Raw genomic sequence first — 24,219 nt, forward strand, 5'->3', positions numbered from 1 at the left:
AAATATAACTCATAACTCATTCGCTAAAATCTGAAAAGCAAAACATAATGAAACTTGCTGCAGATGTAACTTTGTTCTGTACTGTGTCTATACAGCCCCTGCTGGATCTCCTTTTGCCCGAGCCAGCCTAAAAAGCAGCAAGAACGACAGCTCATCATACTTCCGTCGCAAAGAGAAACGGATGCGCTTCTTTATCCGTCGCATGGTGAAAGCCCAAAGCTTCTATTGGATTGTGTTGTGCATAGTGGGCTTGAACACGATGTGCGTTGCCATCGTTCACTACGACCAACCTGAGGGGCTCACCCAAGCACTGTGTACGTATATTCCTCATCTGGAAAATCCAGAGGGACAACATCTGAACTAATGTTGTGCATTACACACGAAATAAAAGATATTGGAGAAATAATTAATTTTGTGGAATAATGACCCATGACATGACCCAGAGTTCAGTCTGAAGTAGATTTTTTTCTGATAATAGCACGTTATGGTCTTTATTCTTACCCCAATTTGCCAACATTTTAAACACTGAGTCACATTTTTTATTTGTTAAATAACAACACGTCTCAATTGCATGTCATTAAGCTTAAATTATGTGGAGCACCCTCTATACAAGTCTTCTTGCAAATCCGTTATTATAGAAACAATAGCCTATTAGAGCCATGATGTTATAGAAATGTGATCATCATCATCTGAGAAATCGGGAAAAGTTTGCGCAAATTTTAATGTTACAGTGTTGTGCTTGTTAGACCTGGCTGAGTTTGTGTTCCTGGGTCTGTTTCTATCTGAGATGACTCTGAAGATGTATGGCCTGGGGCCCAGGAACTACTTTCACTCCTCATTCAACTGCTTTGACTTTGGGGTGAGTCACAGCTGGATGAATCAGAGAAGCATGGCATGTTCATTTCATGTTCAGCTGTAAGCAGCCACAGCGACACTCGCAGCCATTTCATGTGGCAGGAGGGACTTTCGCATGCTGTGGCTATTCATTGTCATTATTTTGCTTTATTATTTAGCGTCTGTTATATTTGTAGCTCATTATTTCTGCATTCTGTGCTCTGAATAGGTCATCGTGGGGAGTATATTTGAGGTGGTGTGGGCAGCCATCCAACCCGGAGCCTCTTTCGGTATTAGCGTCTTGAGGGCTTTACGTCTGCTCAGGATATTTAAAGTGACCAAGTATGTTGAAATACTACTACACCCCCTCTCACACAGATAATGTCAGTAAGAAAGAAAATATTTTAATTCATATTACTTTTATGCAAGCTAATTTAGTTTAGTTTACATGCATTTAGCTACCGACTGTAGCTGACAGGAAGGATGTAGTTTTAGTGGTTGAGATTGGAAAGTTTAGGGGTAGTTTAAGGGTAGTTTTTGAATTCTTAGACAGGGTGGATAACAACAATTCAGTATTAAAATCTTGAAAATGAATGATTTTTGAGCAAGTAATAAATAATAATATTAATAATAATCATAGTAATAGCTCTCTCTGTCTGTTTCAAAGCACTGAGAGTGAAGACTCCTTCCAATGAATATATAGGAACACCTCTATTTTAGCCTGCTACAAACCATTGAGAGTAGAGACTCCTTCCTGTAAAGTTATAGGAACAGCTCTATCTCTGTCTGTTACAAAGCACTGACAATGAATACTCCTTCTTATAAAAGTTATAGCAACAGTTCTATCTGTGTCTGTTACAAACCACTGAGAGTAAAGACTCTTTACTGTGTACAGTTATAGGACAGCTCTATCGCTGTCTGTTTCAAAGCACTGACAGTAAAGAGTCCTTCCTAAAAAGGTATACTACATGAACAGACAGCTCTTTTTCTTCCTGTTACAATGCTTTGAGAGTGGAGATTTCCTCCAGTAAAGTCATAGCAACAGCTTTATCTCTGTCTGTTGCAAAGCTCTGAAACTGGAGTCTCCTTCTACTAAAGTTATAGAACAGCTTTATCTCTGTCACAAAGCACTGACACTGGAGACTCTTTCCAGTAATGCTGCAGATGATTTCACCATAGTAATAAAAATATTTTTTCGTATACTTCAGGATCAATGTATATTTACTACAAAATAATGTACAAGAATGAGTGTGTTTAAAAACCCATGATACTGCTGTAGAATCGCCTTCTGCTCTGGTATTATGTGTATATTTTATACTTATGTAAATTGCTGTTTATACACTTTACAAACTGCATTTCTCCATAGGTATTGGAACTCTCTGAGGAATCTGGTGGTGTCACTACTCAACTCAATGAAATCCATCATCAGCTTGCTCTTCCTCCTCTTTCTCTTTATTGTGGTCTTTGCCTTACTGGGCATGCAGCTCTTTGGAGGACAGTGAGTGAACCCTTTAAATAAAACTTTTAAAAGTTATCTACAAGCGATACAGCATACAATCTAAAAATATAATGCGCCCAAAAAACGTTTCCTAAATGATTTGTCTTGTTCCACCCACTGAGCACCATGACTTGCTTAATGAGGTTTTGTATAGGAGCTTTTTCTGTAAGTATTCTCTGGAGCAAAACTATTTCAAACTCAGCTTACATTGTGAGAATTCTCATTCGAGAAAGTGTACTGCATTTGTAGGTGTTAAAGCTTAAATGATCTTCACTGTTCTCTAGAGGTAAAGCATATTTGCTGGGTCTGATATGAGACTCATAGTGTCAACCCAAGGCAACAACTGTTCACCAGAGCTGCCTTATCAATGACGGCAAAGTCTCAGTAACATCATGTGTTTAATTGTGTAATGATCTGGGTGATTATCTTCTGCTCTGTGTACCAGTTGTGGTGGCGGTTTGCCAAAGGTAAGCTTTGATGGCTAAATCAAAATGTTTACCAAAGTGTGTATATTATTGGCAAAATTCAGTATTTTAACTAATTGAAATGATCATAAACGCATCACTGCAATGTTGCATTTTTCATGTCTGCTTATCTCAAACTGTTTTAGAAGTGTAAAGTGTACCTGAAAATCCATACTAGAGTAAAAGTGTAGATACTTTACTGCAAAACATACTCAATTACATGTTAAAAGTCACCAATTTCAGTATGACTTAAGTAATAGTATTGAGTATTTTACTAATACTGAAAGTAGGCTCAAAGATGCAATATTCCTCAACCAAGACACATGTTAAGTGAAAAGCCAAAAACAGTTCATTTGTGAGGTTTTATTTTCTAAAACAGAAACACATTAACACTGCATTAACCAATATCAACACAACAACCTATTCAACATGCCAGAATAAAACAAAGATTAACATTTACAGCGGTATTTAACAGAAGCCCTTATCCAGAGTGACGTACAAAAATGCTTTGAGTTTCTATCAATGAATAAATCAACACTGGCTCGCTAGATTACAAACTTAAGATACCATCAGCCTACAGCCTAAAATCTTTTTTTGAACAAAGACAAAGCAAACTGGGAAAAGTGCTTGTTTAAGTGTATAAGAAAGAGGTAGGTCTTCACCCGTTGCTTGAAGATAGTCAGGGACTCGTTTCGTACATCTAGGGGAAGAGACCAAACAAGCTGGTCAAGTTGGTTACAAAATTAGTAAAGCAAACTTTCAAAAAGCGATCTTCAATTAAAAAATAATTGTACAGTTTCATGTCACAAAGTATAAAAACCATTAATAATCAATACATAAATAAAATGAAAGTAAATAATTTTAGATAAAATAAAAACAAATATTCAGAGCTGACTGACTGACAAAATGTAATTGGTAACGATGATTGTCAATTAAAAGTGAAGTAAAAAGATCATATATTCAATCAAAATGTAGTTGAGTAGACAGTAAAAGTTATCTTTTTGATATTTAGTAAAATTTGAAAGTAGCCAAAAGATTACTTAAGTACAGTAAAGAATTACATTGACTTAAATACTTTACACCACAGAACAATGCGCTCGTTGTCCCACCTGTATGCATAGCATCTTCTTCTGATAATTATTAAATCTCTGAACGTAATCTGATTGGCTCGTAACCAACTGCCAGTTAGTAAATCAGGCAAAAGCCTCTGAAACTTTAACATATACATACAATATACAGTACAGGCTTCATTGCTTAGAACCTGTTTTCGGTTAAAGGTTTTGTATTTTGTGTTCTAATGGGTAAAACCAGCCCTCTGAAGGAAAAACTGACTATTGTTGATCATTACATTTGTTTTTAATATACTTTAAAGAAACCTCAAATTATCCACGGCATACGCCCAGTCATTTTTCAATGCTTCTCCACTGTAATCCAGCCTCTAACCCTATACAACATTTGTAAGTGGGAAGAAATACCATATGTCAGCAGGGATTTCGATCTTCTTGCCCCAGGACTTTGAGCGATTATACAATGTGTCTGTCTTTTCTCATAATAAACACATCACTACACAGACTAACTGATTCCTGTATATAGCATTCTATTTCTTGTCTGTATATCACATTTTAAGGTTATGTTTTACCAAGACACAACACATAGTAATCCTTATTATAATCATTGACAGTGCATTATTGAATGCAGTTTGAATGCCGAAAGTTGAATGCAGACAAATATTTTAGAATAGACCAAGTAATAACCTGTGTGTGAACGGGTGCAGCTAATGAGATGGAATAATCTCACATAAACAATAAACAAACAATAAACATCTAGCGAATTGGCAGCGGTGCAGCTTTCCGAGTCAATCTCAGTAGAGAAAAAGAAATGCGTTTCGCTCATAATGCAGCAGCTCCTGGTGCGAGAGTTATTGAGCTACTTTGGAATGTGTGCAGAAAGCTTTGTCAATCAACTCATTTTGCCCATTACCTTGTTACCATTTCATTAACAGAAAGAGTAATGCCTCTACATCTAAATGATAGATTAGTGGTTAACTCTATTAAGGTAATTTCGTTCACCTTAAAATGAAAAGTTATAACAAATAAACCATATTTCTAGATGCCGATAGCTACAGTAAGAATTAACTTCCCTCATGTAAAACTGTGTATTTCGAACTGTTAATATTTACCCTGGTCAAACACGAGACAAAAAATGTCTGTCTTTATTTTGGAAGTTGTCGAATGAACAAATAGCATTGATTTCCTGCTGGTATTGTATGAGGAAGTCAGGTGTGGCAAAGAAGAATGTGAGGGTGGTGCATCCTGCATATATAAGGACGGTGTGACAGAAGTAAAGTGTGCAGTAGGAATGACAGACTGGTTGAAGGTAGAGTTGGGACTGCATCAAGGATCGGCTCTGAGCCCTTTCCTGTTTGCAGTGGTGATGGACAGGTTGACGGATGAGGTCAGACAGGAGTCTCTATGGGGATGATATTGTGATTTGTAGTGAGAATAGGGAGCAGGTTTGCACTGCAGAGAAGGGGAATGACAGTCAGTAGGAGTAAGACAGAGTACATGTGTGTGAATGAGAGGGGAGCAGTGGAGTGTTGCAGTTGCAGGGAGAAGAGGTGGTGAAGGTGGATAAGTTCAGGTACCTGGGGTCAACTATGCAAAGTAATGGAAAGTGTTTTAGAGAAGTGAAGAAAAGGGTGCAGGCAGGGTGGAGTGGGTGGAGAAGAGTGATTTGTGATAGAAGGGTATCTGAAAGAGTGAAAGGAAAAGTTGCTAGGACTGTGGTGAAACCTGCTATGTTGTATGGATTAGAGACAGTGGCATTGATTAAAAGACAGGAGGTGGAGCTGGAGGTAGCAGAGCTGAAGATGCTGAGATTTTCATTGGGAGTGACGACGATGGACAGGATTAGAAACAGGTTTATTAGAGGGACTGCGCATGTAGGACGTTTTGGAGACAAGGTAAGGGGGGCTCGATTAAGATGGTTTGGACATGTGCAGAGGAGGGACATGGCGTATATCCGTAGGAGAATGCTGAGGATGGAGCCGCCAGGAAAAGAGAAAAGAGAAAGACCAAGGAGTGAGGGAAGACATCTAGGTAGTTGATTTAAAAGAGGCAGATGTAGAGGACAGGGGGGTGTGAAGAGGGATGATTCGCCGTGGCAACTTCTAAGGGGAGCAGCCGAAAGAAGAAAAAGAAGCATTTATTTCCTGCATTAGTATTCTTTAATTGAGTTCACACATATGTTTTTGTTATATTTTGTTTATATATATATATTTTTTCAACACTATGTCTATGAATTGAACTTGAGTTGTGTTATTCATTTGAAGGCCACTCTAGCTACGTTTATTGTTTTTCTAACAATTAATTTTCTTTGATTCTGTTGGGAGATGGTGCAAGCAGGACATGGTTGAATAGGCTGACTTTGTAATTTACCTAATACCCAATTTAGTTACAGAAAATAAACATTGGAACAGTTATTTCATTTATACAGCTGAGAAGTTAAGGGTTAAGGGCCTTGCTTAAGGGCCCAGCAGAGGGTATTTTAGTTGGGGTAGGATTTCAATTCATGACCCCTCAATTTGACTCCAATTACTGTATGATATGAGTATCTTTATTATCTTTAATTTCTGAGTGAATTATTGATTCGCATGTGATGTGCATGTTATTTAAAATGTTCTTCTCCAGACTAGAGTCCAGCCCCTGTATGTTATTATGATAAGACTCCTTTTGAACATTTTAAAATTTCCAATAATCCTCTTTTTTTAAAAGACTTACTGCTATTTCCTTTCTTGTGACAGGTTTAATTTTGATAACGAAACACCCACTACAAATTTCGACAACTTCCCCGCTGCCATAATGACCGTCTTCCAGGTATTTGCTAAATGTTTTTTTTAATGTTCCTTTTTGCAAATTCATTTACTTTTTATGTGTTTTTTTTAAGTGTAATTATATTACATTGTTCAACTTTTGGGTTACGGTGTTACACTGTGTTTTTGTGTGTGTATGTGTGTAGATTTTGACAGGAGAAGACTGGAATGCAGTAATGTATCATGGGATTGAATCTCAGGGTGGTGTCCCACTTGGGATGTTCTCCTCCGTTTACTTTATCATACTTACTCTCTTTGGAAACTGTATCCTCTTCTGCATAAGCATTGGCTGCTTACATAGCCAATAGGCTTTCAAGTATAAGATCCGTTTTAGGTTTAATAACTAATGCAAAGTTGATGTAGCTATGTCTTTAACCTGTGTTGAACCAGACACTCTTCTTAATGTGTTCTTGGCTATCGCTGTTGATAACCTGGCCAATGCTCAGGAGCTGACGAAGGTGGGCAAACTGATTTTGCTGACTGTTATGACTCTGAATTTGTATTTAAATATGTCTGCGGTTGCACCTGAGCATGAACTAGATTTGTCCGATCATTGTGTGAGTGTGATCGGCTAATTCTGTGTTTACCAGGACGAGGAAGAGCAAGAGGAAGCTGCCAAAAAGAGCATCGCGCTGCAGAAGGCGATGGAGGTGAAGGAGGTCAGCCCAATGTCAGCAGCTAACATATCTATTGCTGCGTAAGTCTGTGCGAGTTTCTTCTTTATTTATTGCTGCCACTCAAACCCATGTCCATCCACACATGTGCATTATATGTCCATTTATGTGTATTCCACAGACACACTCAGCATTTGTCTCATCTGAGGTATTCATTCAACATCTTAGCCATTGCTATATCTGTGTAACATTTTGTTCTGTCACTGATGTGGTGTTTTAACTCACTGTACAAGAACACTGATGCTAGTTGTACTATTGCTAGGATTAGTGATTAAACATTTGTTACATGTTTTAATCAAAACTTGGCATGCATATGATTAAATAATAGGTTTAGAAATATTTGCACTGTGGGTATTTTAAAATGTGTGATTTATTTTTTATTTGTATGTACTTTTTTCTTGACTAATAGTGCCATAATGGTTTCATAATCTTTGATCTGTAAGTCTGATGTATTGGTGACACTGAGGTAAAGGATCATGATTTTATATTTTTTCAAAAAACTTACAACAATTTAAAAATGTGACATTATTTCCACTGATACATTCTGATGCAGTTTGAATGCTAAAACCTTTAACTAGAGTGTTACCAATCTGTGTGTTGTGTCTTAAGACGTACAGGTGAACAAACAAGGCGAGATGGACATTCCTGAAGGGATGTCCCTCTGCCGGCCCTTTTTTTTTTTTTTTTTTAAGTGTTCGTCTTATTGTGTATTGTTTTTGTTTGTTTCGCATGTGCAGTTTTGTAAAGCAAAATCGAGATGTGCTCTCTCGCAGCTCTTCCGTCAGCAGCGTTCACTCACTGTGAGTTTTGCTCTCACTTATAATCTTACAAATTTTGCCCTTGCCGTTCCTCTTCACTCTACTCCTCTCTTCTTTCTATTCTTCTCTCAACTCATTCCCTACCTGTAGTGCAACCCATTTTGAACTTTATACTCTATAACTGTCCCCTGCATTGTGTTCCTCATACCCATTACAGCATCTGCAACTAATAGCCCAGTCATTGCAATATGTGGTGCGGAAACCCGGGTTTTAGGATAACCTGTGGAAATTATAAGTGATATTTATTTTTACTCTATTCTCAAAAAAACCTTATCACTTTTTATACTTAGAGTTCTGTTTATTTGGTCAAGTGTTTTGGAGCTTCTGTCAGTTCTCATCCCCTGGTCAAAATGTAGAAGAACCGCTCTTAACTGTGATTATAGCTATAAAGCATTAGCAACATGTTTCTTTAAGCTTAATACATCTGAACAAATACACCTGTTTCTTGGCACTCAGTAGAGCCTTTTAGTATAAAGCAATTTCAGAGTCTTGCCAAAAATAAAACCTTAATCAGCTTGAGGTCTCGGCTCTGAATAGGACATTTTAATACATTCAGGTTTTTGGTTTTGAATCATGGCTTGTTTGGGGCTTGTTTAAGGCACAATTCTCCTTAGTATCAAGTCTCTTGCAAAATCTTGTAGAATGGCTCTGTATTTGGCTCCAGCCATCTTGCCCTGACCAGTTTCCCAGTCCCTGCTGAAGAAATGTATCACCACAACATGATGCTATCATCATCTAAATGATATCAGGGTGATGGTTGACTTTCTGCTAAATGTAGTGTTTTGTGCTAAGCCTAAGTTCATACTTGATCAGATTATTTACTTCATGCAACTCCAAATTTTTGTTGCTTCTTTCATATTGAATAATTACTTTTTAGTAAGCTCAGCTCCTTAATAATCAATCAACTGTAAGCCTCTGTTTGCCATTTTTCCATGTCCTATCCAATGTATAGCATTTCTTTGAATTATAATGACAACGAAAATAAATAACCAAAACTGACTGATACTTTCCCAAATCCAAAATTGATCCCTGAATGATTTTGATAGCTCCTTAGTTTTATTGTACTATTCAGTGCTCAAATTGAGAGGGGGCTGGGGGGGACCCAGGAACCCCCAAAAGGCATTAGCTAAATAAAAAATAGACTTATGAGGGTCCCCAAGATTATTTTAGTGAAAAATATATGAATTACACAACAACTGGGGACCCTCATAAGACTTGAGTCAATCGTGCACTGGTACTATTTACATTTATTATGATTTCTGAAGAGTTTACAGGTTTCATAGCAATTCTGTGACTAGACAGTCTTTGTATTTTACATAGAATCTTGCTATGTAACCCTGATCCATTTCAGTTCAACACTATTAAATAATCAAAAAGGTCAATACTGATGATAGATGAAACGTGAATTATGAAAATGATAGTTTTGTAGGAAAAAAAAACCTTCTGATGTTCTTAAGGCACTTAAGTGTCGAAACTAAACCCTTGCCCAAACAACAACATACTTATTATAATCCTTGGTATTCTAGCCATGTGTGAAAATGCTATTAAACACAACCTGTAGTCATTCCCGATGAGGTAAAGTACTGATAGTCCTCAGTGCAGAGTCAGCCCTAACACGTAGCTGTGCTGTGTTAAACGAGAGTTATTAAAGATAAAAGCATGAGTTAATTTCATTGCTGTTGTTTTTATTACTAACATAATGAATTATGCATAATCCATCTCTGACACAGGCTGCACTTTGGCTCTTTGTTTTTCTTTCTAGTGAGATTTCAATAGAAAATAATTTAAACAACAGTCTGTTTTTACCGCCTTCAGCCTTTTGGCCATGTGTGAATGTCTGTCTTTGCGGTGTCATTATCACCTTTGTATCATTTTTGTTTGTTTGTTTGCTTTCTGTGTACCACTTTTCCCTGTTCTCTCTTCAGTCTTTTTGCTAGCATCATATCTGTCCATCATGTCTGACCTTCTGTGCTGTGTGGTTCTCTGTGTTGCTCACAGGAATTATGTCTACACCCCTGTTCATTGCTTTGTGAGGTATAGTTACCATGATATGGCCCAACTGCACCACCTTTTACTAATGCTGTATCTCCATTAAAAGTATACAGTATACTGTAAATCAAATCTCTAAGGAACATGTTGTTTTTTGTAATAAGAACTGTGTGCGTATTGCGCATCTCATATTGTGCATATACTCTGTAATATGCAATAAATACAGAACAGAAATTGTCTCTATGCTCAGTGTGTATATGAAATATAGCCTAGAACATGTATAGCAGTCTTGTTAACAAGTGTTTGTCAGCCTCCAAGGTAGCAATTAGGTGATGTTACTGTAGGGTGCTTCAAATTCCATGCTGGGATAACAGCGATTAGGGCTCGGAAAAGCTATAGCCATTTGAACCCATCAACAGCATTTATTTGGGGCTCGATAAGCAAACAGCTCTTGGGTCACAGTATATATGCTGCGGTTTGATCTAAAAACAACATGAATAACATGAATTACAAAATGCATATGATTCCATCCATGAGAACCATCTTTTAACTTTTGGGTGGGCACCCATCTGACAAAGTAGCAAAGATGGCTCACAAAATTGTGGCACCATATACACCATATGCATTGTATACATACTGCATATTAACCGTATTTAATTATTTAATTTAACAATTTAAGAAACACTGATCTTCATAAAGTCCTTATTCACACCTTTATACATTACCTCATTTAAGGTCCAATTTAGGAAAAATATATGGACAAATTTATTTAGATACAATCTCTCTCTCTCTCTCTCTCTCTCTCTCTCTCTCTCTCTCTCTCTCTCTCTCTCTCTATATATATATATATATATATATATATATATATATATATATATATATATATACTAATCTTACATTATGTTGTTTACTACAATGGTACTAGATGTTCTTATTGTATGTAGCAGTCAAACGATTGACCTCCAACAGAACAGATTCGACTAGAGGGCCATTGGGACAGGAATCATGCTGCTCCATGCTTTTGAGATTAAAAACTCCCACAAAGTGACCACCAAGATTTGCTTTATTATATCGAGAAATTGAAACGGAATCTCGTAAATATTTCCAAATATAGGAAAATGTTAAAGGGCAGACAGTGTATCAATGACTTATTTTCTTTGTGTCTATCTGTATGGTCTATACTCATATCTGCATACAGTATATGTACCTACAGTGTCTATATTTGTATTTTATCTAGCTAAGAAATAGTAAAGATTAGGGAGATGAGATTAGTATTATGAAGTGGATAATGTCTGTATATTGAATAGGTTTACACTTCAATGCCCACATTATTGGGTCTTGAATGTGTGTTACTGGTGAGGATAAAGTACACATATTGATCGCAGTTGAAAAACTGCTTAAACCAAACTGCTAGACTCAGCTTTGTTCAACATTAGCTATTGATATTATTCTCTCTCAACCAAACCTTTGGTTATGAGCCACTCCTGGGCAATGCAGAATGAAAGTAAATATAAACAACAAAAGATCATCTTCCTATGGAAGAGAGTTGTTTTCCCATTTTTCAACTATAGCTTATTGATTGTTCTACCTGATGTTTCTCTTTGTTTTCCCTCTTACACAGTAAGGAGCAGCAACGCTCTCTGCAGAAGATGTCTATCTGGGAGCAGCGAACTACTCAACTCCGTCGCCACAACCTGCGCAGTAGCAGTGAAGCTCTCTACAATGAGATGGAGCCTGAGGATCGGTTGCACATGTCCTCAGCACTACACCTGCGGCCCGACATGAAGGCACACCACGATCGACCCTTGCTGGTGGATAAATCTCACCTGCCAGAGGGCAGGGAAACCCAAGAGGAGGCACCCCCACACAAACACCACCGGTGCCGTGGTGAGAACGGTGAAGCTGGCGAAGGACGCCGCCATCGGCACCATCGTGGTGGTGAACACAGAGGGCACCAGGATGGAGGACATAGGAACCAAGCAGAGGATGGTGTCGATGATAAGGAGCACCATCACCACCATTCACACCGTTCCCGAGAGACCGATGGTGATGGCGGTAATGGAGCAAAAGGGGAGCGAAATGCAAGAGGACACAGAGAGGGGGAAGCAGGGAATGGCGAGAGGAGGAGAGACAGGCCTCGTGTCAAAGCTCAAACTACACCTAACAAGGAGGAGAGCAGGGACAAAAAAGAGAAAGATATCCCAAACCACAGGTCAGCCACAAAAACTGCAACAAAAACAATGTTAGCTAAAATTAAAAAGCTTTTATAGCTTCAAAATGATCCTCAAATATTAAAAAGTAATGCAGAAAACTATTTGGAACATTATGAATAGAAATGTCATTGTATTGCTGCTGCAAGGCAAATCATAGGCTTAAATTAATGAGGTCTAATTTTAAAAACACTGATAATAGGAGCCTATTTGTTTGGCATACATTCTACAGCGTTAAACATAACTAAAACTAGTTGGAAAAGTAATGTAAATAAAATGTCGAAAATACATAGGGAGATGCAGTTTTAGAAAGAATCTGAATCTGAAACTGAATCTTTTACAATAATAGCCAATGCTGAAGTGTTGTATTCCTCCCATTAACTATTCAGTGATTTGTCAACTTCATTAATCGTATGGTGGTTTTCTGGGAACAGGTTTGTGGATACAGAGGGTGATGATATGAGCTCAAGTCCTGTGCCATCTCCAACGGAGAGACAAGAAGACTCAGATAATCTAAAAAACATCTCAAAAGTGAGATCAGCTGCAGTCAACATCCCTGTTATGGTCACTGCCCCACCTGGAGAGTCCACCATCATTCCCAGTCAGTAGTCCAGCACCTTTAACAGGAATTATTTTCACCCCAGGAATTCAGTGTGTTTATTAAAACTGTGTAGTCCGGTTTAACACTGATGGTCCTGTTCTTGGCAGTGAGCAACATGGATGGTGAGAGCCTGCTCCTGAGTGAAGAAAAGAAGGATCTGGATGAACTGAATCCGAATGCTCCAAAACAAATCCTACCCTACAGCTCTATGTTTGTGTTTGGTCAGTCCAATCCGTAAGTATTGGCTGTAAATATGGTAATTTTAAGCACTTACAAATAGGAAAGAATGTGTGTAGTAGTTAAAGTCACCTCAAGCTAATAGAAAATCCTAAATTAAAGGTCTACCACCAAACATTTATCCAGGTCATTGCCAAGCATTTAAAACATTGAATCAAACTACGTGAATACTGGAAATAAATTGTAAATCTGTCTATGCTTGCAGTGTGCGAAGGTTGTGCCACTATGTGGTCAACTTGCGCTACTTCGAGATGTGCATTCTCATGGTGATTACCATGAGCAGCATCGCGCTGGCTGCCGAAGACCCTGTCAATGCTAATGCTTTTCGGAACCATGTGAGACTATGACACACATTTACACACATATATATCCATCCCACACAAGCATAGCAAACGACTGATCATTCTGTTATTCTGCTGTGAAGAATGAATCTAGACAAGTCAACAGTCAAGAAACAAAGTGTGGTATATATAGTGCCCACCCACACAAAAATTTACTGTGACAACCTGTAATCAGAACAGACTTATTTCTTTTGTATGGCATGAATCTAGACAAAATAAACCATAATACCAAATTTCTCTTGAAAATTATTGTATATCGTATATAATAAAAAATATCACCCTGGTATACCAATTTGCCCTCAGAGGTCCTATAATATACTTGCTTCTAGAAATCCCTTTGTTTTTAGATACTATGATCAAACAAACAACATCATCAGATCCAGCGAGTTTGCAAGACAAATCTAGCATGTTGTTCTGGAACGGTATCAGTCAGGGTTGGATATAAAAAAAAATGTATCCCAACCATTATACATCCAGTATTAGAAAACTAGTATAGTACTAATATTATTTAAATAATTTCAACATTTTGAAGATGAGGCCTTTCCAAATTAAGTCAATGAATAAAAAAATAAAAAATGTGGTTTACTTTCAACATAATGCTACCACCACCATGCTTTACAATGGGAATGTTGCCGTTTTTTACATATTGTTCAATGTAGTTTGGAAACCATATAATTTTTTTTCCACCATTCTATAGCATACAAGCTTCAAATCAAAATGTAAAAGTCTATGTCCATGTTACGTGTTTTACCGTGCATGTTTTTAATGTTAGTATTGAGAAAATTTTATCTCATTAATCTTCAGATTTGTAACTCAATGTGAATATGGAATTATATTTCATTATTTCCATAAATATTTAAATATTATTTCTGTTTAATTTACAAACTGTATATGCTACTGTTTTTCTCCAGGTGCTGAAATATTTAGATTACATCTTCACTGGTGTGTTCACATTTGAAATGGTGATAAAGGTATGATTGAAATAGATACACATGTATGTTTATGCATACACAATATTGTGTAACACTCAGATAAATAAATAGAAATCAAATTCTTTGTTAACTATTCGACAATATAATTTTTTTAGATGATTGACCTTGGGCTTCTTCTCCACCCGGGCTCCTACTTCAGAGACCTGTGGAACATTCTAGACTTCATTGTGGTCAGCGGTGCCCTGGTGGCTTTTGCCTGCTCGTGAGTACATCCTTTTTACAGATTTGTCAGAGTAGCAGCTAAAAGGAGAAAAGCCACTCTGTCAGCTTCAATCCAACGAAAAGCACTGTGCTGAAAATGATGAAAATGAGCTTTGACTGCTGCCTCTCCAGTGGCTGGTGGGAGATGGAGCGGTGGAGTAGTGTGTGTTGGCTTGGCTTCCTGTTTGAAGAAAGAGTGTTAAATGTGTTTGGGGATTATGTGTATTGTTGATGCACACCTGAGCTAGCTCTTCTTGGTTTACTGTTATTTTTGTTAGTGTCTCTCTAAGGAAAGTGGAGCCAAACTTAGCAGCAGATTTGAGGCGTCTCAGACTCTAACCGAAACAAATTTTCCCCACCTTAGCTTTATTTCTCACCACTACACAAGAGACCATGCTTAATTACTCAAATGAGTTTAAATTGCTCTCTCTCTATGGAGCATGGATTCATACACACACACACTCAGGTACTCACACTCACAAGAAATACATATGCACAAATCTATGTAATAATATACAAACAAATGCTGACAAACATAACAATCAGGCACAAATACACAATAGTACACAGACAAATATACTCACATACCTTCAGAAAAAAACAGACCCTTCTCTTTTCTAACAAACATTTTATGTTGGGTCACATGATTCTTTATACAGTAATCCCTAGCCTATCGCGGGGTTACGTTCCAGACCCCCCTCTACGAAAGACAGAAATCCGCAAAGTGGCAACCTAATATGTATACAGTACGTTATACAGAATACCGGTATATATTAAGGCTTTACAAACTGTCCCGACACCTTTCCTCTGCTCTTAAACACTTTCAATATTCATAAACCTATGTAATTTTAACATAAAAAATACTCAGCAGTGAAGATACAACTTGAATGATGAAGATGAAGATGAACTATGTGTGCAGTACTAATAATGATTGTGATGACGATGAAATTAATGTACTGCATACCCAAGAAAAGCATTACAGCTCTTCTGACAGCTTAATTTTTAAGGCTAGATAATGCTTATTTTACCGCAAAAATAATACAAATAACTCAACAATACTACCTATGTACCGCAAAATCTTGTGGTACAGCGAAAAATCCGCAAAACAAAATTAGATATGTTCCATGTAAAATCCCGCGTTAGAGTGAGACGGCGAAAGCTGAACCGTGATGTGGCGAGAGATTACTGTATTGCAGCCTTTCCTTGCATGGATCATTATCAATTCTTTATTTAGACTACTACAATTTTACGGGTTGTTTAGGTCTCGTGGCAATCCAAGTCACATCCACAGAAATGCCATATTTGAATATCCAATCTTCAAATGACCCCAGACAACCACACACAACCAAACAAACACACCTGCTGTTGCTGAAAAGATGCTGTTCCACTTTCAGCTAAAGTCAAACAGTTTGCCCAAGCTTTTCCACCGATTGCTACATAATGGATGAAATTGCAATGTTGTGCAGAGTGAAGTGGTAAAGTGAAGATCTTGCCTCTATTCAAAACCAGGGATCTGGATTTTATTGACTTGAAGATCTGTGGCCCTTGGGATCAGCTACCCCAACTATTCAGGAGCCATCTGCTTTCTGGGCCAGATGTTCTTTCACAGCCAGATCATTTATGAAAGTCCTGCTGGGTGGTCGACTAATCCAATTAGAAGCATTGAAATGGTGCCACTTGTAATGATCCCACCATTAAGCTTATGGGATTGCAATTTCAAGACTCTGAACCTCCACCTACTGTAGAATTTTGGTATTGAATTCGTATCTTCCCTGGGATGTAGTGCCAGTTTAGTGCCACTCAAAGTAACTTCATGGAGCGTAGGTTCCTGGAGGCAAATGTGTTTATTTTTATTATTAATATCATTCGTTTGTTTGCAATTTCTACCCACCAACCAGCTTTTCCCTATCATTGTATATCTACCAACCTGAAAGGGTAATGTCTAGCTGGTGCTTATTCTCAGACATGTGAAGGTACCAAACCACAAGTGCTGCTCATGCAGAAGGAAACCACTGCATGACAACCATCAGCCAGTCTGGTTGACAGAAAAGAGATCAATGCCATCCCTCACAATCAAACGCCAGCATCCTGTGTGTGTGTTCCTGTCAGGTCAAAACCCTATCTGCCTTGAGTTTGCCACCTTTCGCAGCTACACACTGTCTCCCCAGCTGTTATAACTTTATTCTTGGTAGTCATCTAGTCTATTCCTGTCTGTCATTACCTGATCGAGGTTGACAAATAATCAGAGATGTAACCTGGGGTCAAAAACAAGCGTACTCACACAAATATATATGTGCTTATGTTCACATAGCCATTTAATCTTATACATACGAATACTCGCAGATAAATTTAAATTCTCTCACACACTGTATACGTCAAGTCAAGTCAAGTCCTTAAGCTTTTATTGTCATTTCAACCATATACAGCTGACGCAGTGCATAGTGAAATGAAACAACATTTCTCCAGGACACTGGTGCTACATAAACAACATAGTGCTACACATAGAACACAGAGCTTAGGAATAAAAGTAAGTTGTACTAGCCACATAAAGTGCATCATGTGCAACCTAGTGCAAACAGTACGAGACAAAAGATGCAAATACACAATACAAAACAGCACAGTGCAGGACGGATACACAACATACACAATAGCACAGACCGGTATACATTCTGTATATGTTATACAATACAATGTGCAAAATAAGAGGATCGTAATTAAAGAGTGTCCTTGTAAACATTACTGTTTAGCCAGAGTTGGTGGCAGTTTGAAATGCGTGCAAAACAGCAACAGCAGTAATTGAGTGAATGTGAAAAACAGCATGTATACCATAATGTATGTAATATGGGTGGTGCTATAAACATGGATTTTTTTAAATGAATTGAGTATTGAGTGTGTGTTTGAGTTCATGAGCATTGATTCGAGGCAAAGAAAATGGTATAAGTATTGATGATGCAAAAAAAATGACATGTAACACAACAGTGAATCTGTATATACACAAAACAATATAGTCACCCACAAGTGTGTGTGGTTTAAGTATGAACCGAATCCTTAAAAAGGTGCTCTTGAAAGGTGCGAGAGACCCGAAAAGCGACAGAAAGCACTCAGTTAATGTGAAAGCAGTGTGTATCGTGAGCTGTGTGTCCCCAAGAGACTGTCATGACGCAGCGAATGGCTTAAATGGAGAATCTAAATCTTTGTTCTGCCTAAGCATATGGTAAAATGTGTTACCTTGCATTTTCTTTTATCTTTTTTTCTATTTTTTTTTACTTCCTCACTTTGTCTAAAGCTGGCTAGAACTCTCTCCCTCTTTATATGTTTTTTGTTTTATATGAATTGTAAGCACTTACAGTATGTCCTTTCTTGGCTTTCATTCCTGCTCTTTCTGCCTTTCTCTGTCTATAATGTGCCTTTTCCTTTCTCTTTCCTTGTTTGTGTTGCTTTCAGGAGCTTCATGGGGTATGCATTTGTTACTGCTTATTTCTGCCTGCATATATATGTGTGTATGTGTGTGTGTGTGTGTGTGTGTGTGTGTGTGTGTGTGTGTGTGTGTGTGAGCAAGTAAGAGTGCATGCATGGGTTATTAAGCGTTAACCTCAGGCTATATGAGCAACGTTGTGTCTTCTTCACTGTGTTTCCACCACACTGCCATCTGGTGTGTGACGATCATTTGTAGCGTTAATTTTACCAAACATTGACACCATGGTTGCCAGAAAAGATGACAATCCTATAAGATGACGTCGATTTGTGACTGCACCAACGCATTAAAATGAACAAAAACTGATGATGCTTGCATGAGATTTTTTTGTGTGTAATTGCAATTTGCATAAAGCAAATGTTACAGGGGTTTAGAATTGGTTTTATGTATAATATGGAGCCACTAAAAGGACATTTTTGAATATGGATCATACCAGATATTATTGTGTTCAGGCCAGATGCTTTCAAAAGAGAAGCGAATATTACCTCCAGACACGAATGTGTTAAAACCCGAAATGGTTATTAGAGGTTTGCATGTTGCTCATGTGTCTGCATGGTTTGCTTTGGGTTCTTTTTGCTTTTTCTGACCTTCCAAAAAATGTGTAATAATTTATACTGGCTGTGCTAAATTGCCCCTAGGCATGAATGAACATGTGAATGTATGGCTGCATGGTTCACTCCAAAAACCTGGAATTTCTTCCATAGTTTGTTTTGCCACATGCCCAGTGTTCACTGGATAGGCTGTAGACCAATCCTAGTCTAGTTCTTCGTTCTCATAATTCTATAGCTATTATACAGTAGAATTAAGCATTTAGCTAGGGCCCGAGAATAAAGACATAGTATTGTCAGTCATCATGGATACACTATCCCTGACAGTACTGTGACGTAAACAAAGGAATAACCATCTAAATTAAAACACTATTGTTTAGTTGGACCAAAAATTGCTTTACAGCATGTTGTTCAGTGGACCCCTATCTTTTTAAATAAACCGGGATTTGCAGCAATGGATGCGTTTGTTACCTGTTATTACAATCAAAATGTAAGTAATGCATTTTTTATGCCTGTTTTTAGTATGTACTGCTTACACAAATTCAGCAAATATGTTCATTATACACTTTCCATTAAAAAACACTATGATCTAACATCGATGTTTGAGGCTAAGACTTTTGGAATAATGTATAGTTTGTCATGATTACTCATTTAACACCTGTAAAGAGAGCTGTCATGGACGTGGGTGTCCAGGCGAGTGCTAAGGAGTTGTTAAAACATACTTTTAAGTCTATTTTTTAAATTTTCCAAATTTGCACCAAAAATTTGTTTGTATGTAAAGTTTATTTAAAATTAAAATAAAGTTCAATTAAAATTGTTTAATATTAAAGCCCCTGGATACAAGAGGCAAAACCCAGGAAGCTCTATGTTTCAAGATAGACAAATCATTTGGTATTTGTAATGGATGCATTGATATATTATCTAGAACTATTTTTGGCAGCAGTGGCAAAGGGTTACTCAGTGGTTAAAATTTTTGACTTGTGATCAGTTAACATCCCAGCACCACCACGCTGCCACTGCTGGGCCCTTGCTCAAGGCTCTTAACCCTTAACTGCTCAGTTGTGTAAATGAAATAAGAGGATCTGTCAAATGCCATAAATGAAAATGGCTGAGTGGCTAAAGCACTGGCTGACTGTTTTTAAAGGTAAATTCTTAAGCAAAACTACCTAATTGTATCTTGTTCCATACAGTAGACTAAGAGGATGTACTAGAACATCTAGAGGAGGAAAAGCTGAAAATGTTACAGTCCTTAATGATATCTAGATAGTACCTTGTGAATACTTGATAGGTCCTGTGCATCAGGTTTCTGCCTAGAAAAATTGCACATTGCCCTTTTGGTGGCTCTGTAATATCATTATTATTTCTTCTGAAAAGGTCAAATGCAAGGAGGTTTCTCAGGAATAAGCATGTGTATGCATGTCGCTCTTCGTGTATGTTTATTGCTTTTCTCCGTAACTGCAACCATGTGACCGGCTTTTTCACGTCGAAATCAAATAACTCTTACTCCACTGTGCATTTCATTAATTTAATAAATGTCTTGTTGTATTTAATGCTTTATGTAACATTATAATTTTTCCCGTTAACTACCGTTGTTGTAGTGTTTTTCTGTGTTTCCTTTCTGCAGTTGTGTCTGCTTCTAATGCTTTAAACTTTATCTGTGAAGCTGCTTACGTCTGTGCATTTCTGTGTTTTGTTCTCTGTACTCTTTGTATATGTGCACATTTTTTTTTTTGGTTTCGTATCATTTGATTTCCTTATCAGATCACAACAAAGCGTGACCAGGTGGGGGCAGTCTTAATCTCTATAGTTACCCTTTAACCCTGTGACCTTTGTCTCCCAGCACTGCTCCCATTCGCACGTAATCAGCAACGAAACCCTTTAATTTCCTTCTGGTCCCTTTAAGATTCCATATACATGCCATGCAGTACAAGCAGTGCTATGATACTATTACTGCCATTGCCTACAGAGGAAACACATCCCTTCTTTTATTATTAAAGTCTGAGTGTCCTTACTATAGGAACCATTGGTTTTTTTTATAATAAAAACAAGTGTGAATAATCACTCATATTCAAGTTATCAGTGATGTATTGTTATGACTCAAGGCGGAAAAGTGAGCCTTCCAGTTACAGGTAGTCCCCAAGTCACTATGGTTCAACTTGCGGTTTTTTGATCTCGATGACTACAGTTATATGACAAAACTAAAAACATTTTTAGCTTTGCCCGGCAGGCAAACATAGCAGCGCCTATAGTATACGGTACAATATGTTGGGGACAATACCTTGTGAGATGCCTTACTTTCGCCAGGGGCCAGTTGTCTTGGTTTTAGAGCACATATGTTTTTGTGTTTTTGGTGTTTCAAAGCCCAATCTCTCTCCTTTTTATTCTCCTTTGGTGTTTCAGCTCTTGTCACTCTCCTTTTTTTCCCACCGTCGTCAGACACTGAAATAAAGCGCATCCCGGCTCCGCCCTCCACTTGCAAACTAGTGCTCGACCATGCACTGCTGGAACATACATATATACTGTCAAATTTATACAGTATTAGTGTGAATTGCTGTTTTGCTAAATTGTGTACTGTAATTTGTTAAATTAACAACAAATTACAGTATGCTATCCCTTACTGATCACAATTCTTAAAGACTCCTGGGTAGGCTAGGCCATGTCTCGACTTACGATATTTTCAAGTTACAATTGGGCCATCGGAACAGATCTCCATCATAAGTCAGGGACTACCTGTACTCTCTTGTAAGGAACAAAATATGCTATTATAGCGTGCATGATGGAAAGCATTTGTTCCCACCATGTTTTGATTTGTTATTTGTTATACCACAGGAAATTGCCACCGGCAGCATTTTTTTATATCAATAAAGTAACACATTATGATGTTAAATGTTGTATATCTTGTCATATTCCAAGAAACCAAAGTTTATCTACAATAAAAACACACGAGAAAATAGAAGTTTTCACTAGAGCTGACTCTAGAGACTCCATTATAAACATTTTTGGTGTCTTGGAGCTCCCTGCTATTGTAGAAGATGAATCAACAGATTTGGATTAATCAGAATGAATGTTTCACAAATGCGATGGGTGAAACCACTGGAGGCAATGGGAGAATAGGAGCTGATCTTTGACACGCAGGAGTGTACAGGATTGATCAGTGTGTTTGCCCGAATGGACTCCTCATTGGAGAGTACAAACGATCATTCAAAACACTGAGCCATGCTACACCTGTTAAACTAGCAAAAAGTGCAACAAGCCTAGAGGTTTACCGGAAGACAGGGAATATTGCAGTTGGCTTTGTGTGACTTTTGTTCATTGTGAATTCTTATATTATGGTAGTAATGCACAAAAAAATGAAGGTTATCATTAGGCAGCAGGTGTCCATGTGCATGTATAACCCTATTAGACTCAATTTTTTTATATGCATTTGTGCTTTGCATGATCATGATCAAACATTATATTTTAGAATAATCCTACAGACAGTATAAAAATACTCACTGAATCAGTTTTATTTTTCTTTCATCAATTCACTAATCTGGTGTGTGTACTCAGAAGAACACTAGAGTAATGCAGCAGATAGCTAGACAGATAGCTAGGCAGATAGCTAGACAAAATAACTAAAAAACAAAACACTTAAAATTGCAAACATTCTCTAAATACATCAGTCTAATAGGGTTTAAATCAGACCACCCTGCTTGTACTTATTCTTTCGCAACCTTTCCCACATTTTTCAATTTCCTACCTTTATCTTATTTCTTTATCTTTATTCTCTACTGTCTTTTTCTTAAACATTGGAATATTTACACCTTTATATTTCTTTTATATAATTTTTCATTTAAAGTTAGAGTAACATTTTTTAAAAGATTTTTACATGTTAAGATATCTTAAGATGCAATTCTAGGACCATTCTCTCACACCTTTTCTTTTAATAACGAGTTTTTTTTCTTCTGTTTTTCATCAATTTTTTAAAAATTATGCTTTGTAATTCAACTTTTTTGTCTGTCTCTTATCTTTAATATAAATCTCTTGGATGCTTGGGTGAATTAATTGGCTTTAACAAAAGGACCACTTTAAAAAATTTGGTCAATAATAATTTTGGTCAATAATCTATTGATTTTTTTTTTTACTTTGGTTTCATGGGGATTATTCCTAATTAATGTGCATACATTTAATAACCAAAGTGTGTATGTGTTCGTGTCTGTGTGTTGTGTAGGAGAATGCAAGCCTCTGTCTCTTTAGGCTACGTCGTATATGCTCTATGTGCACTAACTTATTGATTTTGTAACACAGAGGGACCAAAGGCAAGGACATTAACACCATCAAGTCCCTCAGGGTCCTTCGAGTGCTTCGGCCCCTAAAGACTATCAAACGGCTACCTAAGCTCAAGGTAGTGTATGAGTATATAATCAATACTTCTTCTTCTTCTTTTTGGCTGCTCCCCTTAGGGGTCGCTACAGCCGATCATCCGTCTCCATACCCCCCTGTCCTCCACATCTGCCTCTTTCAAACCAACAGCATTCTCCTACCAATATACCCCATGTCCCTCCTCTGCACATGTCCAAACCATCTCAACTGTGTCTCTCTCACTTTGTTCCCAAAACGCCCTAAATGCGCGGTCCCTCTAATAAACTCATTTCTAATACTGTCCATCGTCGTCACTCCCAACGAAAACCTCAACATCTCCAGCTCTGCTACCTCCAGCTCCACCTCCTGTCTTTTACTCAATGCCACTCTCTCTAAACCATACAACATCGCAGGTCTCATCACAGTCCTATAAACTTTCCCTTTCACTTTTGCAGATACTCTTCTATCACAAATCACTCCTGCTATCACTCTTCTCCACCCACTCCACCCTGCCTGCACTCTTTTCTTCACTTCTCTAACATACTCTCCATTACTTTGCACTGTTGACCCCAGGTATGTAAACTTCTCCACCTTCTTCACCTCTTCTCCCTGCAACCGCACCACTCCACTGCCCTCCCTCTCATTTACACACATGTACTCTCTTACTCCTACTGACTTTCATATATAATCCATACTACACTCTTCTTCAACTTGTCATAAAGCTAATCAGTACTCTTCCATGGAATCTTTCATTGTTATCTTTCAGAGGTGTGGAGTCTCATGAGAAACAAGGATAATTCAAATTGTTCATGATAATATTGTGCAATTCACTTATCAGATACTGTGCTCAGAAACTTAGCTCTGTCTTTCCAGTGGTAATTAATATAAAAGGTAGATATTCAAAAACAGTAATTCAGGGGAAGTGGTAGCTTAGTGATTGAGGCTTTTGGGGTACTGATTGAAGGTCAGGGGTTCAAGCCCTCAATTCTCTGTGTTCCAAGTGGGTCATGGCTGACCTTGCACTCTGACCCCAGCTTCCAAAAATTGCTTGAAAATGGAATGGAATTTAATTATGTTGTAATGTATATGGTAAAAGTAAAAAGCCTGTTTCTGTCTTTCAATGGG

The 24,219-nt window shown here is 37.7% G+C and overlaps 1 protein-coding gene across 1 annotated transcript in view; it reads left to right on the forward strand.

The window, feature by feature from the left end:
• The window catches only part of cacna1bb (calcium channel, voltage-dependent, N type, alpha 1B subunit, b), a 125,330-nt gene that overhangs the window by 73,288 nt on the left and 27,823 nt on the right, over nucleotides 1-24,219 (forward strand). Inside the window, exons 12-29 of the mRNA XM_046867729.1 lie at nucleotides 96-314; nucleotides 747-859; nucleotides 1,064-1,176; nucleotides 2,201-2,332; nucleotides 6,599-6,671; nucleotides 6,814-6,931; nucleotides 7,058-7,125; nucleotides 7,258-7,364; nucleotides 8,079-8,141; nucleotides 11,770-12,360; nucleotides 12,793-12,959; nucleotides 13,067-13,193; nucleotides 13,402-13,531; nucleotides 14,449-14,508; nucleotides 14,625-14,731; nucleotides 18,175-18,186; nucleotides 20,515-20,535; nucleotides 23,041-23,137. Of these exons, the coding sequence (XP_046723685.1) occupies nucleotides 96-314; nucleotides 747-859; nucleotides 1,064-1,176; nucleotides 2,201-2,332; nucleotides 6,599-6,671; nucleotides 6,814-6,931; nucleotides 7,058-7,125; nucleotides 7,258-7,364; nucleotides 8,079-8,141; nucleotides 11,770-12,360; nucleotides 12,793-12,959; nucleotides 13,067-13,193; nucleotides 13,402-13,531; nucleotides 14,449-14,508; nucleotides 14,625-14,731; nucleotides 18,175-18,186; nucleotides 20,515-20,535; nucleotides 23,041-23,137 (2,318 nt within the window). The remainder of the gene's footprint in view (nucleotides 1-95; nucleotides 315-746; nucleotides 860-1,063; nucleotides 1,177-2,200; nucleotides 2,333-6,598; nucleotides 6,672-6,813; nucleotides 6,932-7,057; nucleotides 7,126-7,257; nucleotides 7,365-8,078; nucleotides 8,142-11,769; nucleotides 12,361-12,792; nucleotides 12,960-13,066; nucleotides 13,194-13,401; nucleotides 13,532-14,448; nucleotides 14,509-14,624; nucleotides 14,732-18,174; nucleotides 18,187-20,514; nucleotides 20,536-23,040; nucleotides 23,138-24,219) is intronic.

This window comes from Silurus meridionalis, chromosome 15 (genome assembly GCF_014805685.1).
Source record: "Silurus meridionalis isolate SWU-2019-XX chromosome 15, ASM1480568v1, whole genome shotgun sequence".
Taxonomy (NCBI): Eukaryota; Metazoa; Chordata; class Actinopteri; order Siluriformes; family Siluridae; genus Silurus; species Silurus meridionalis.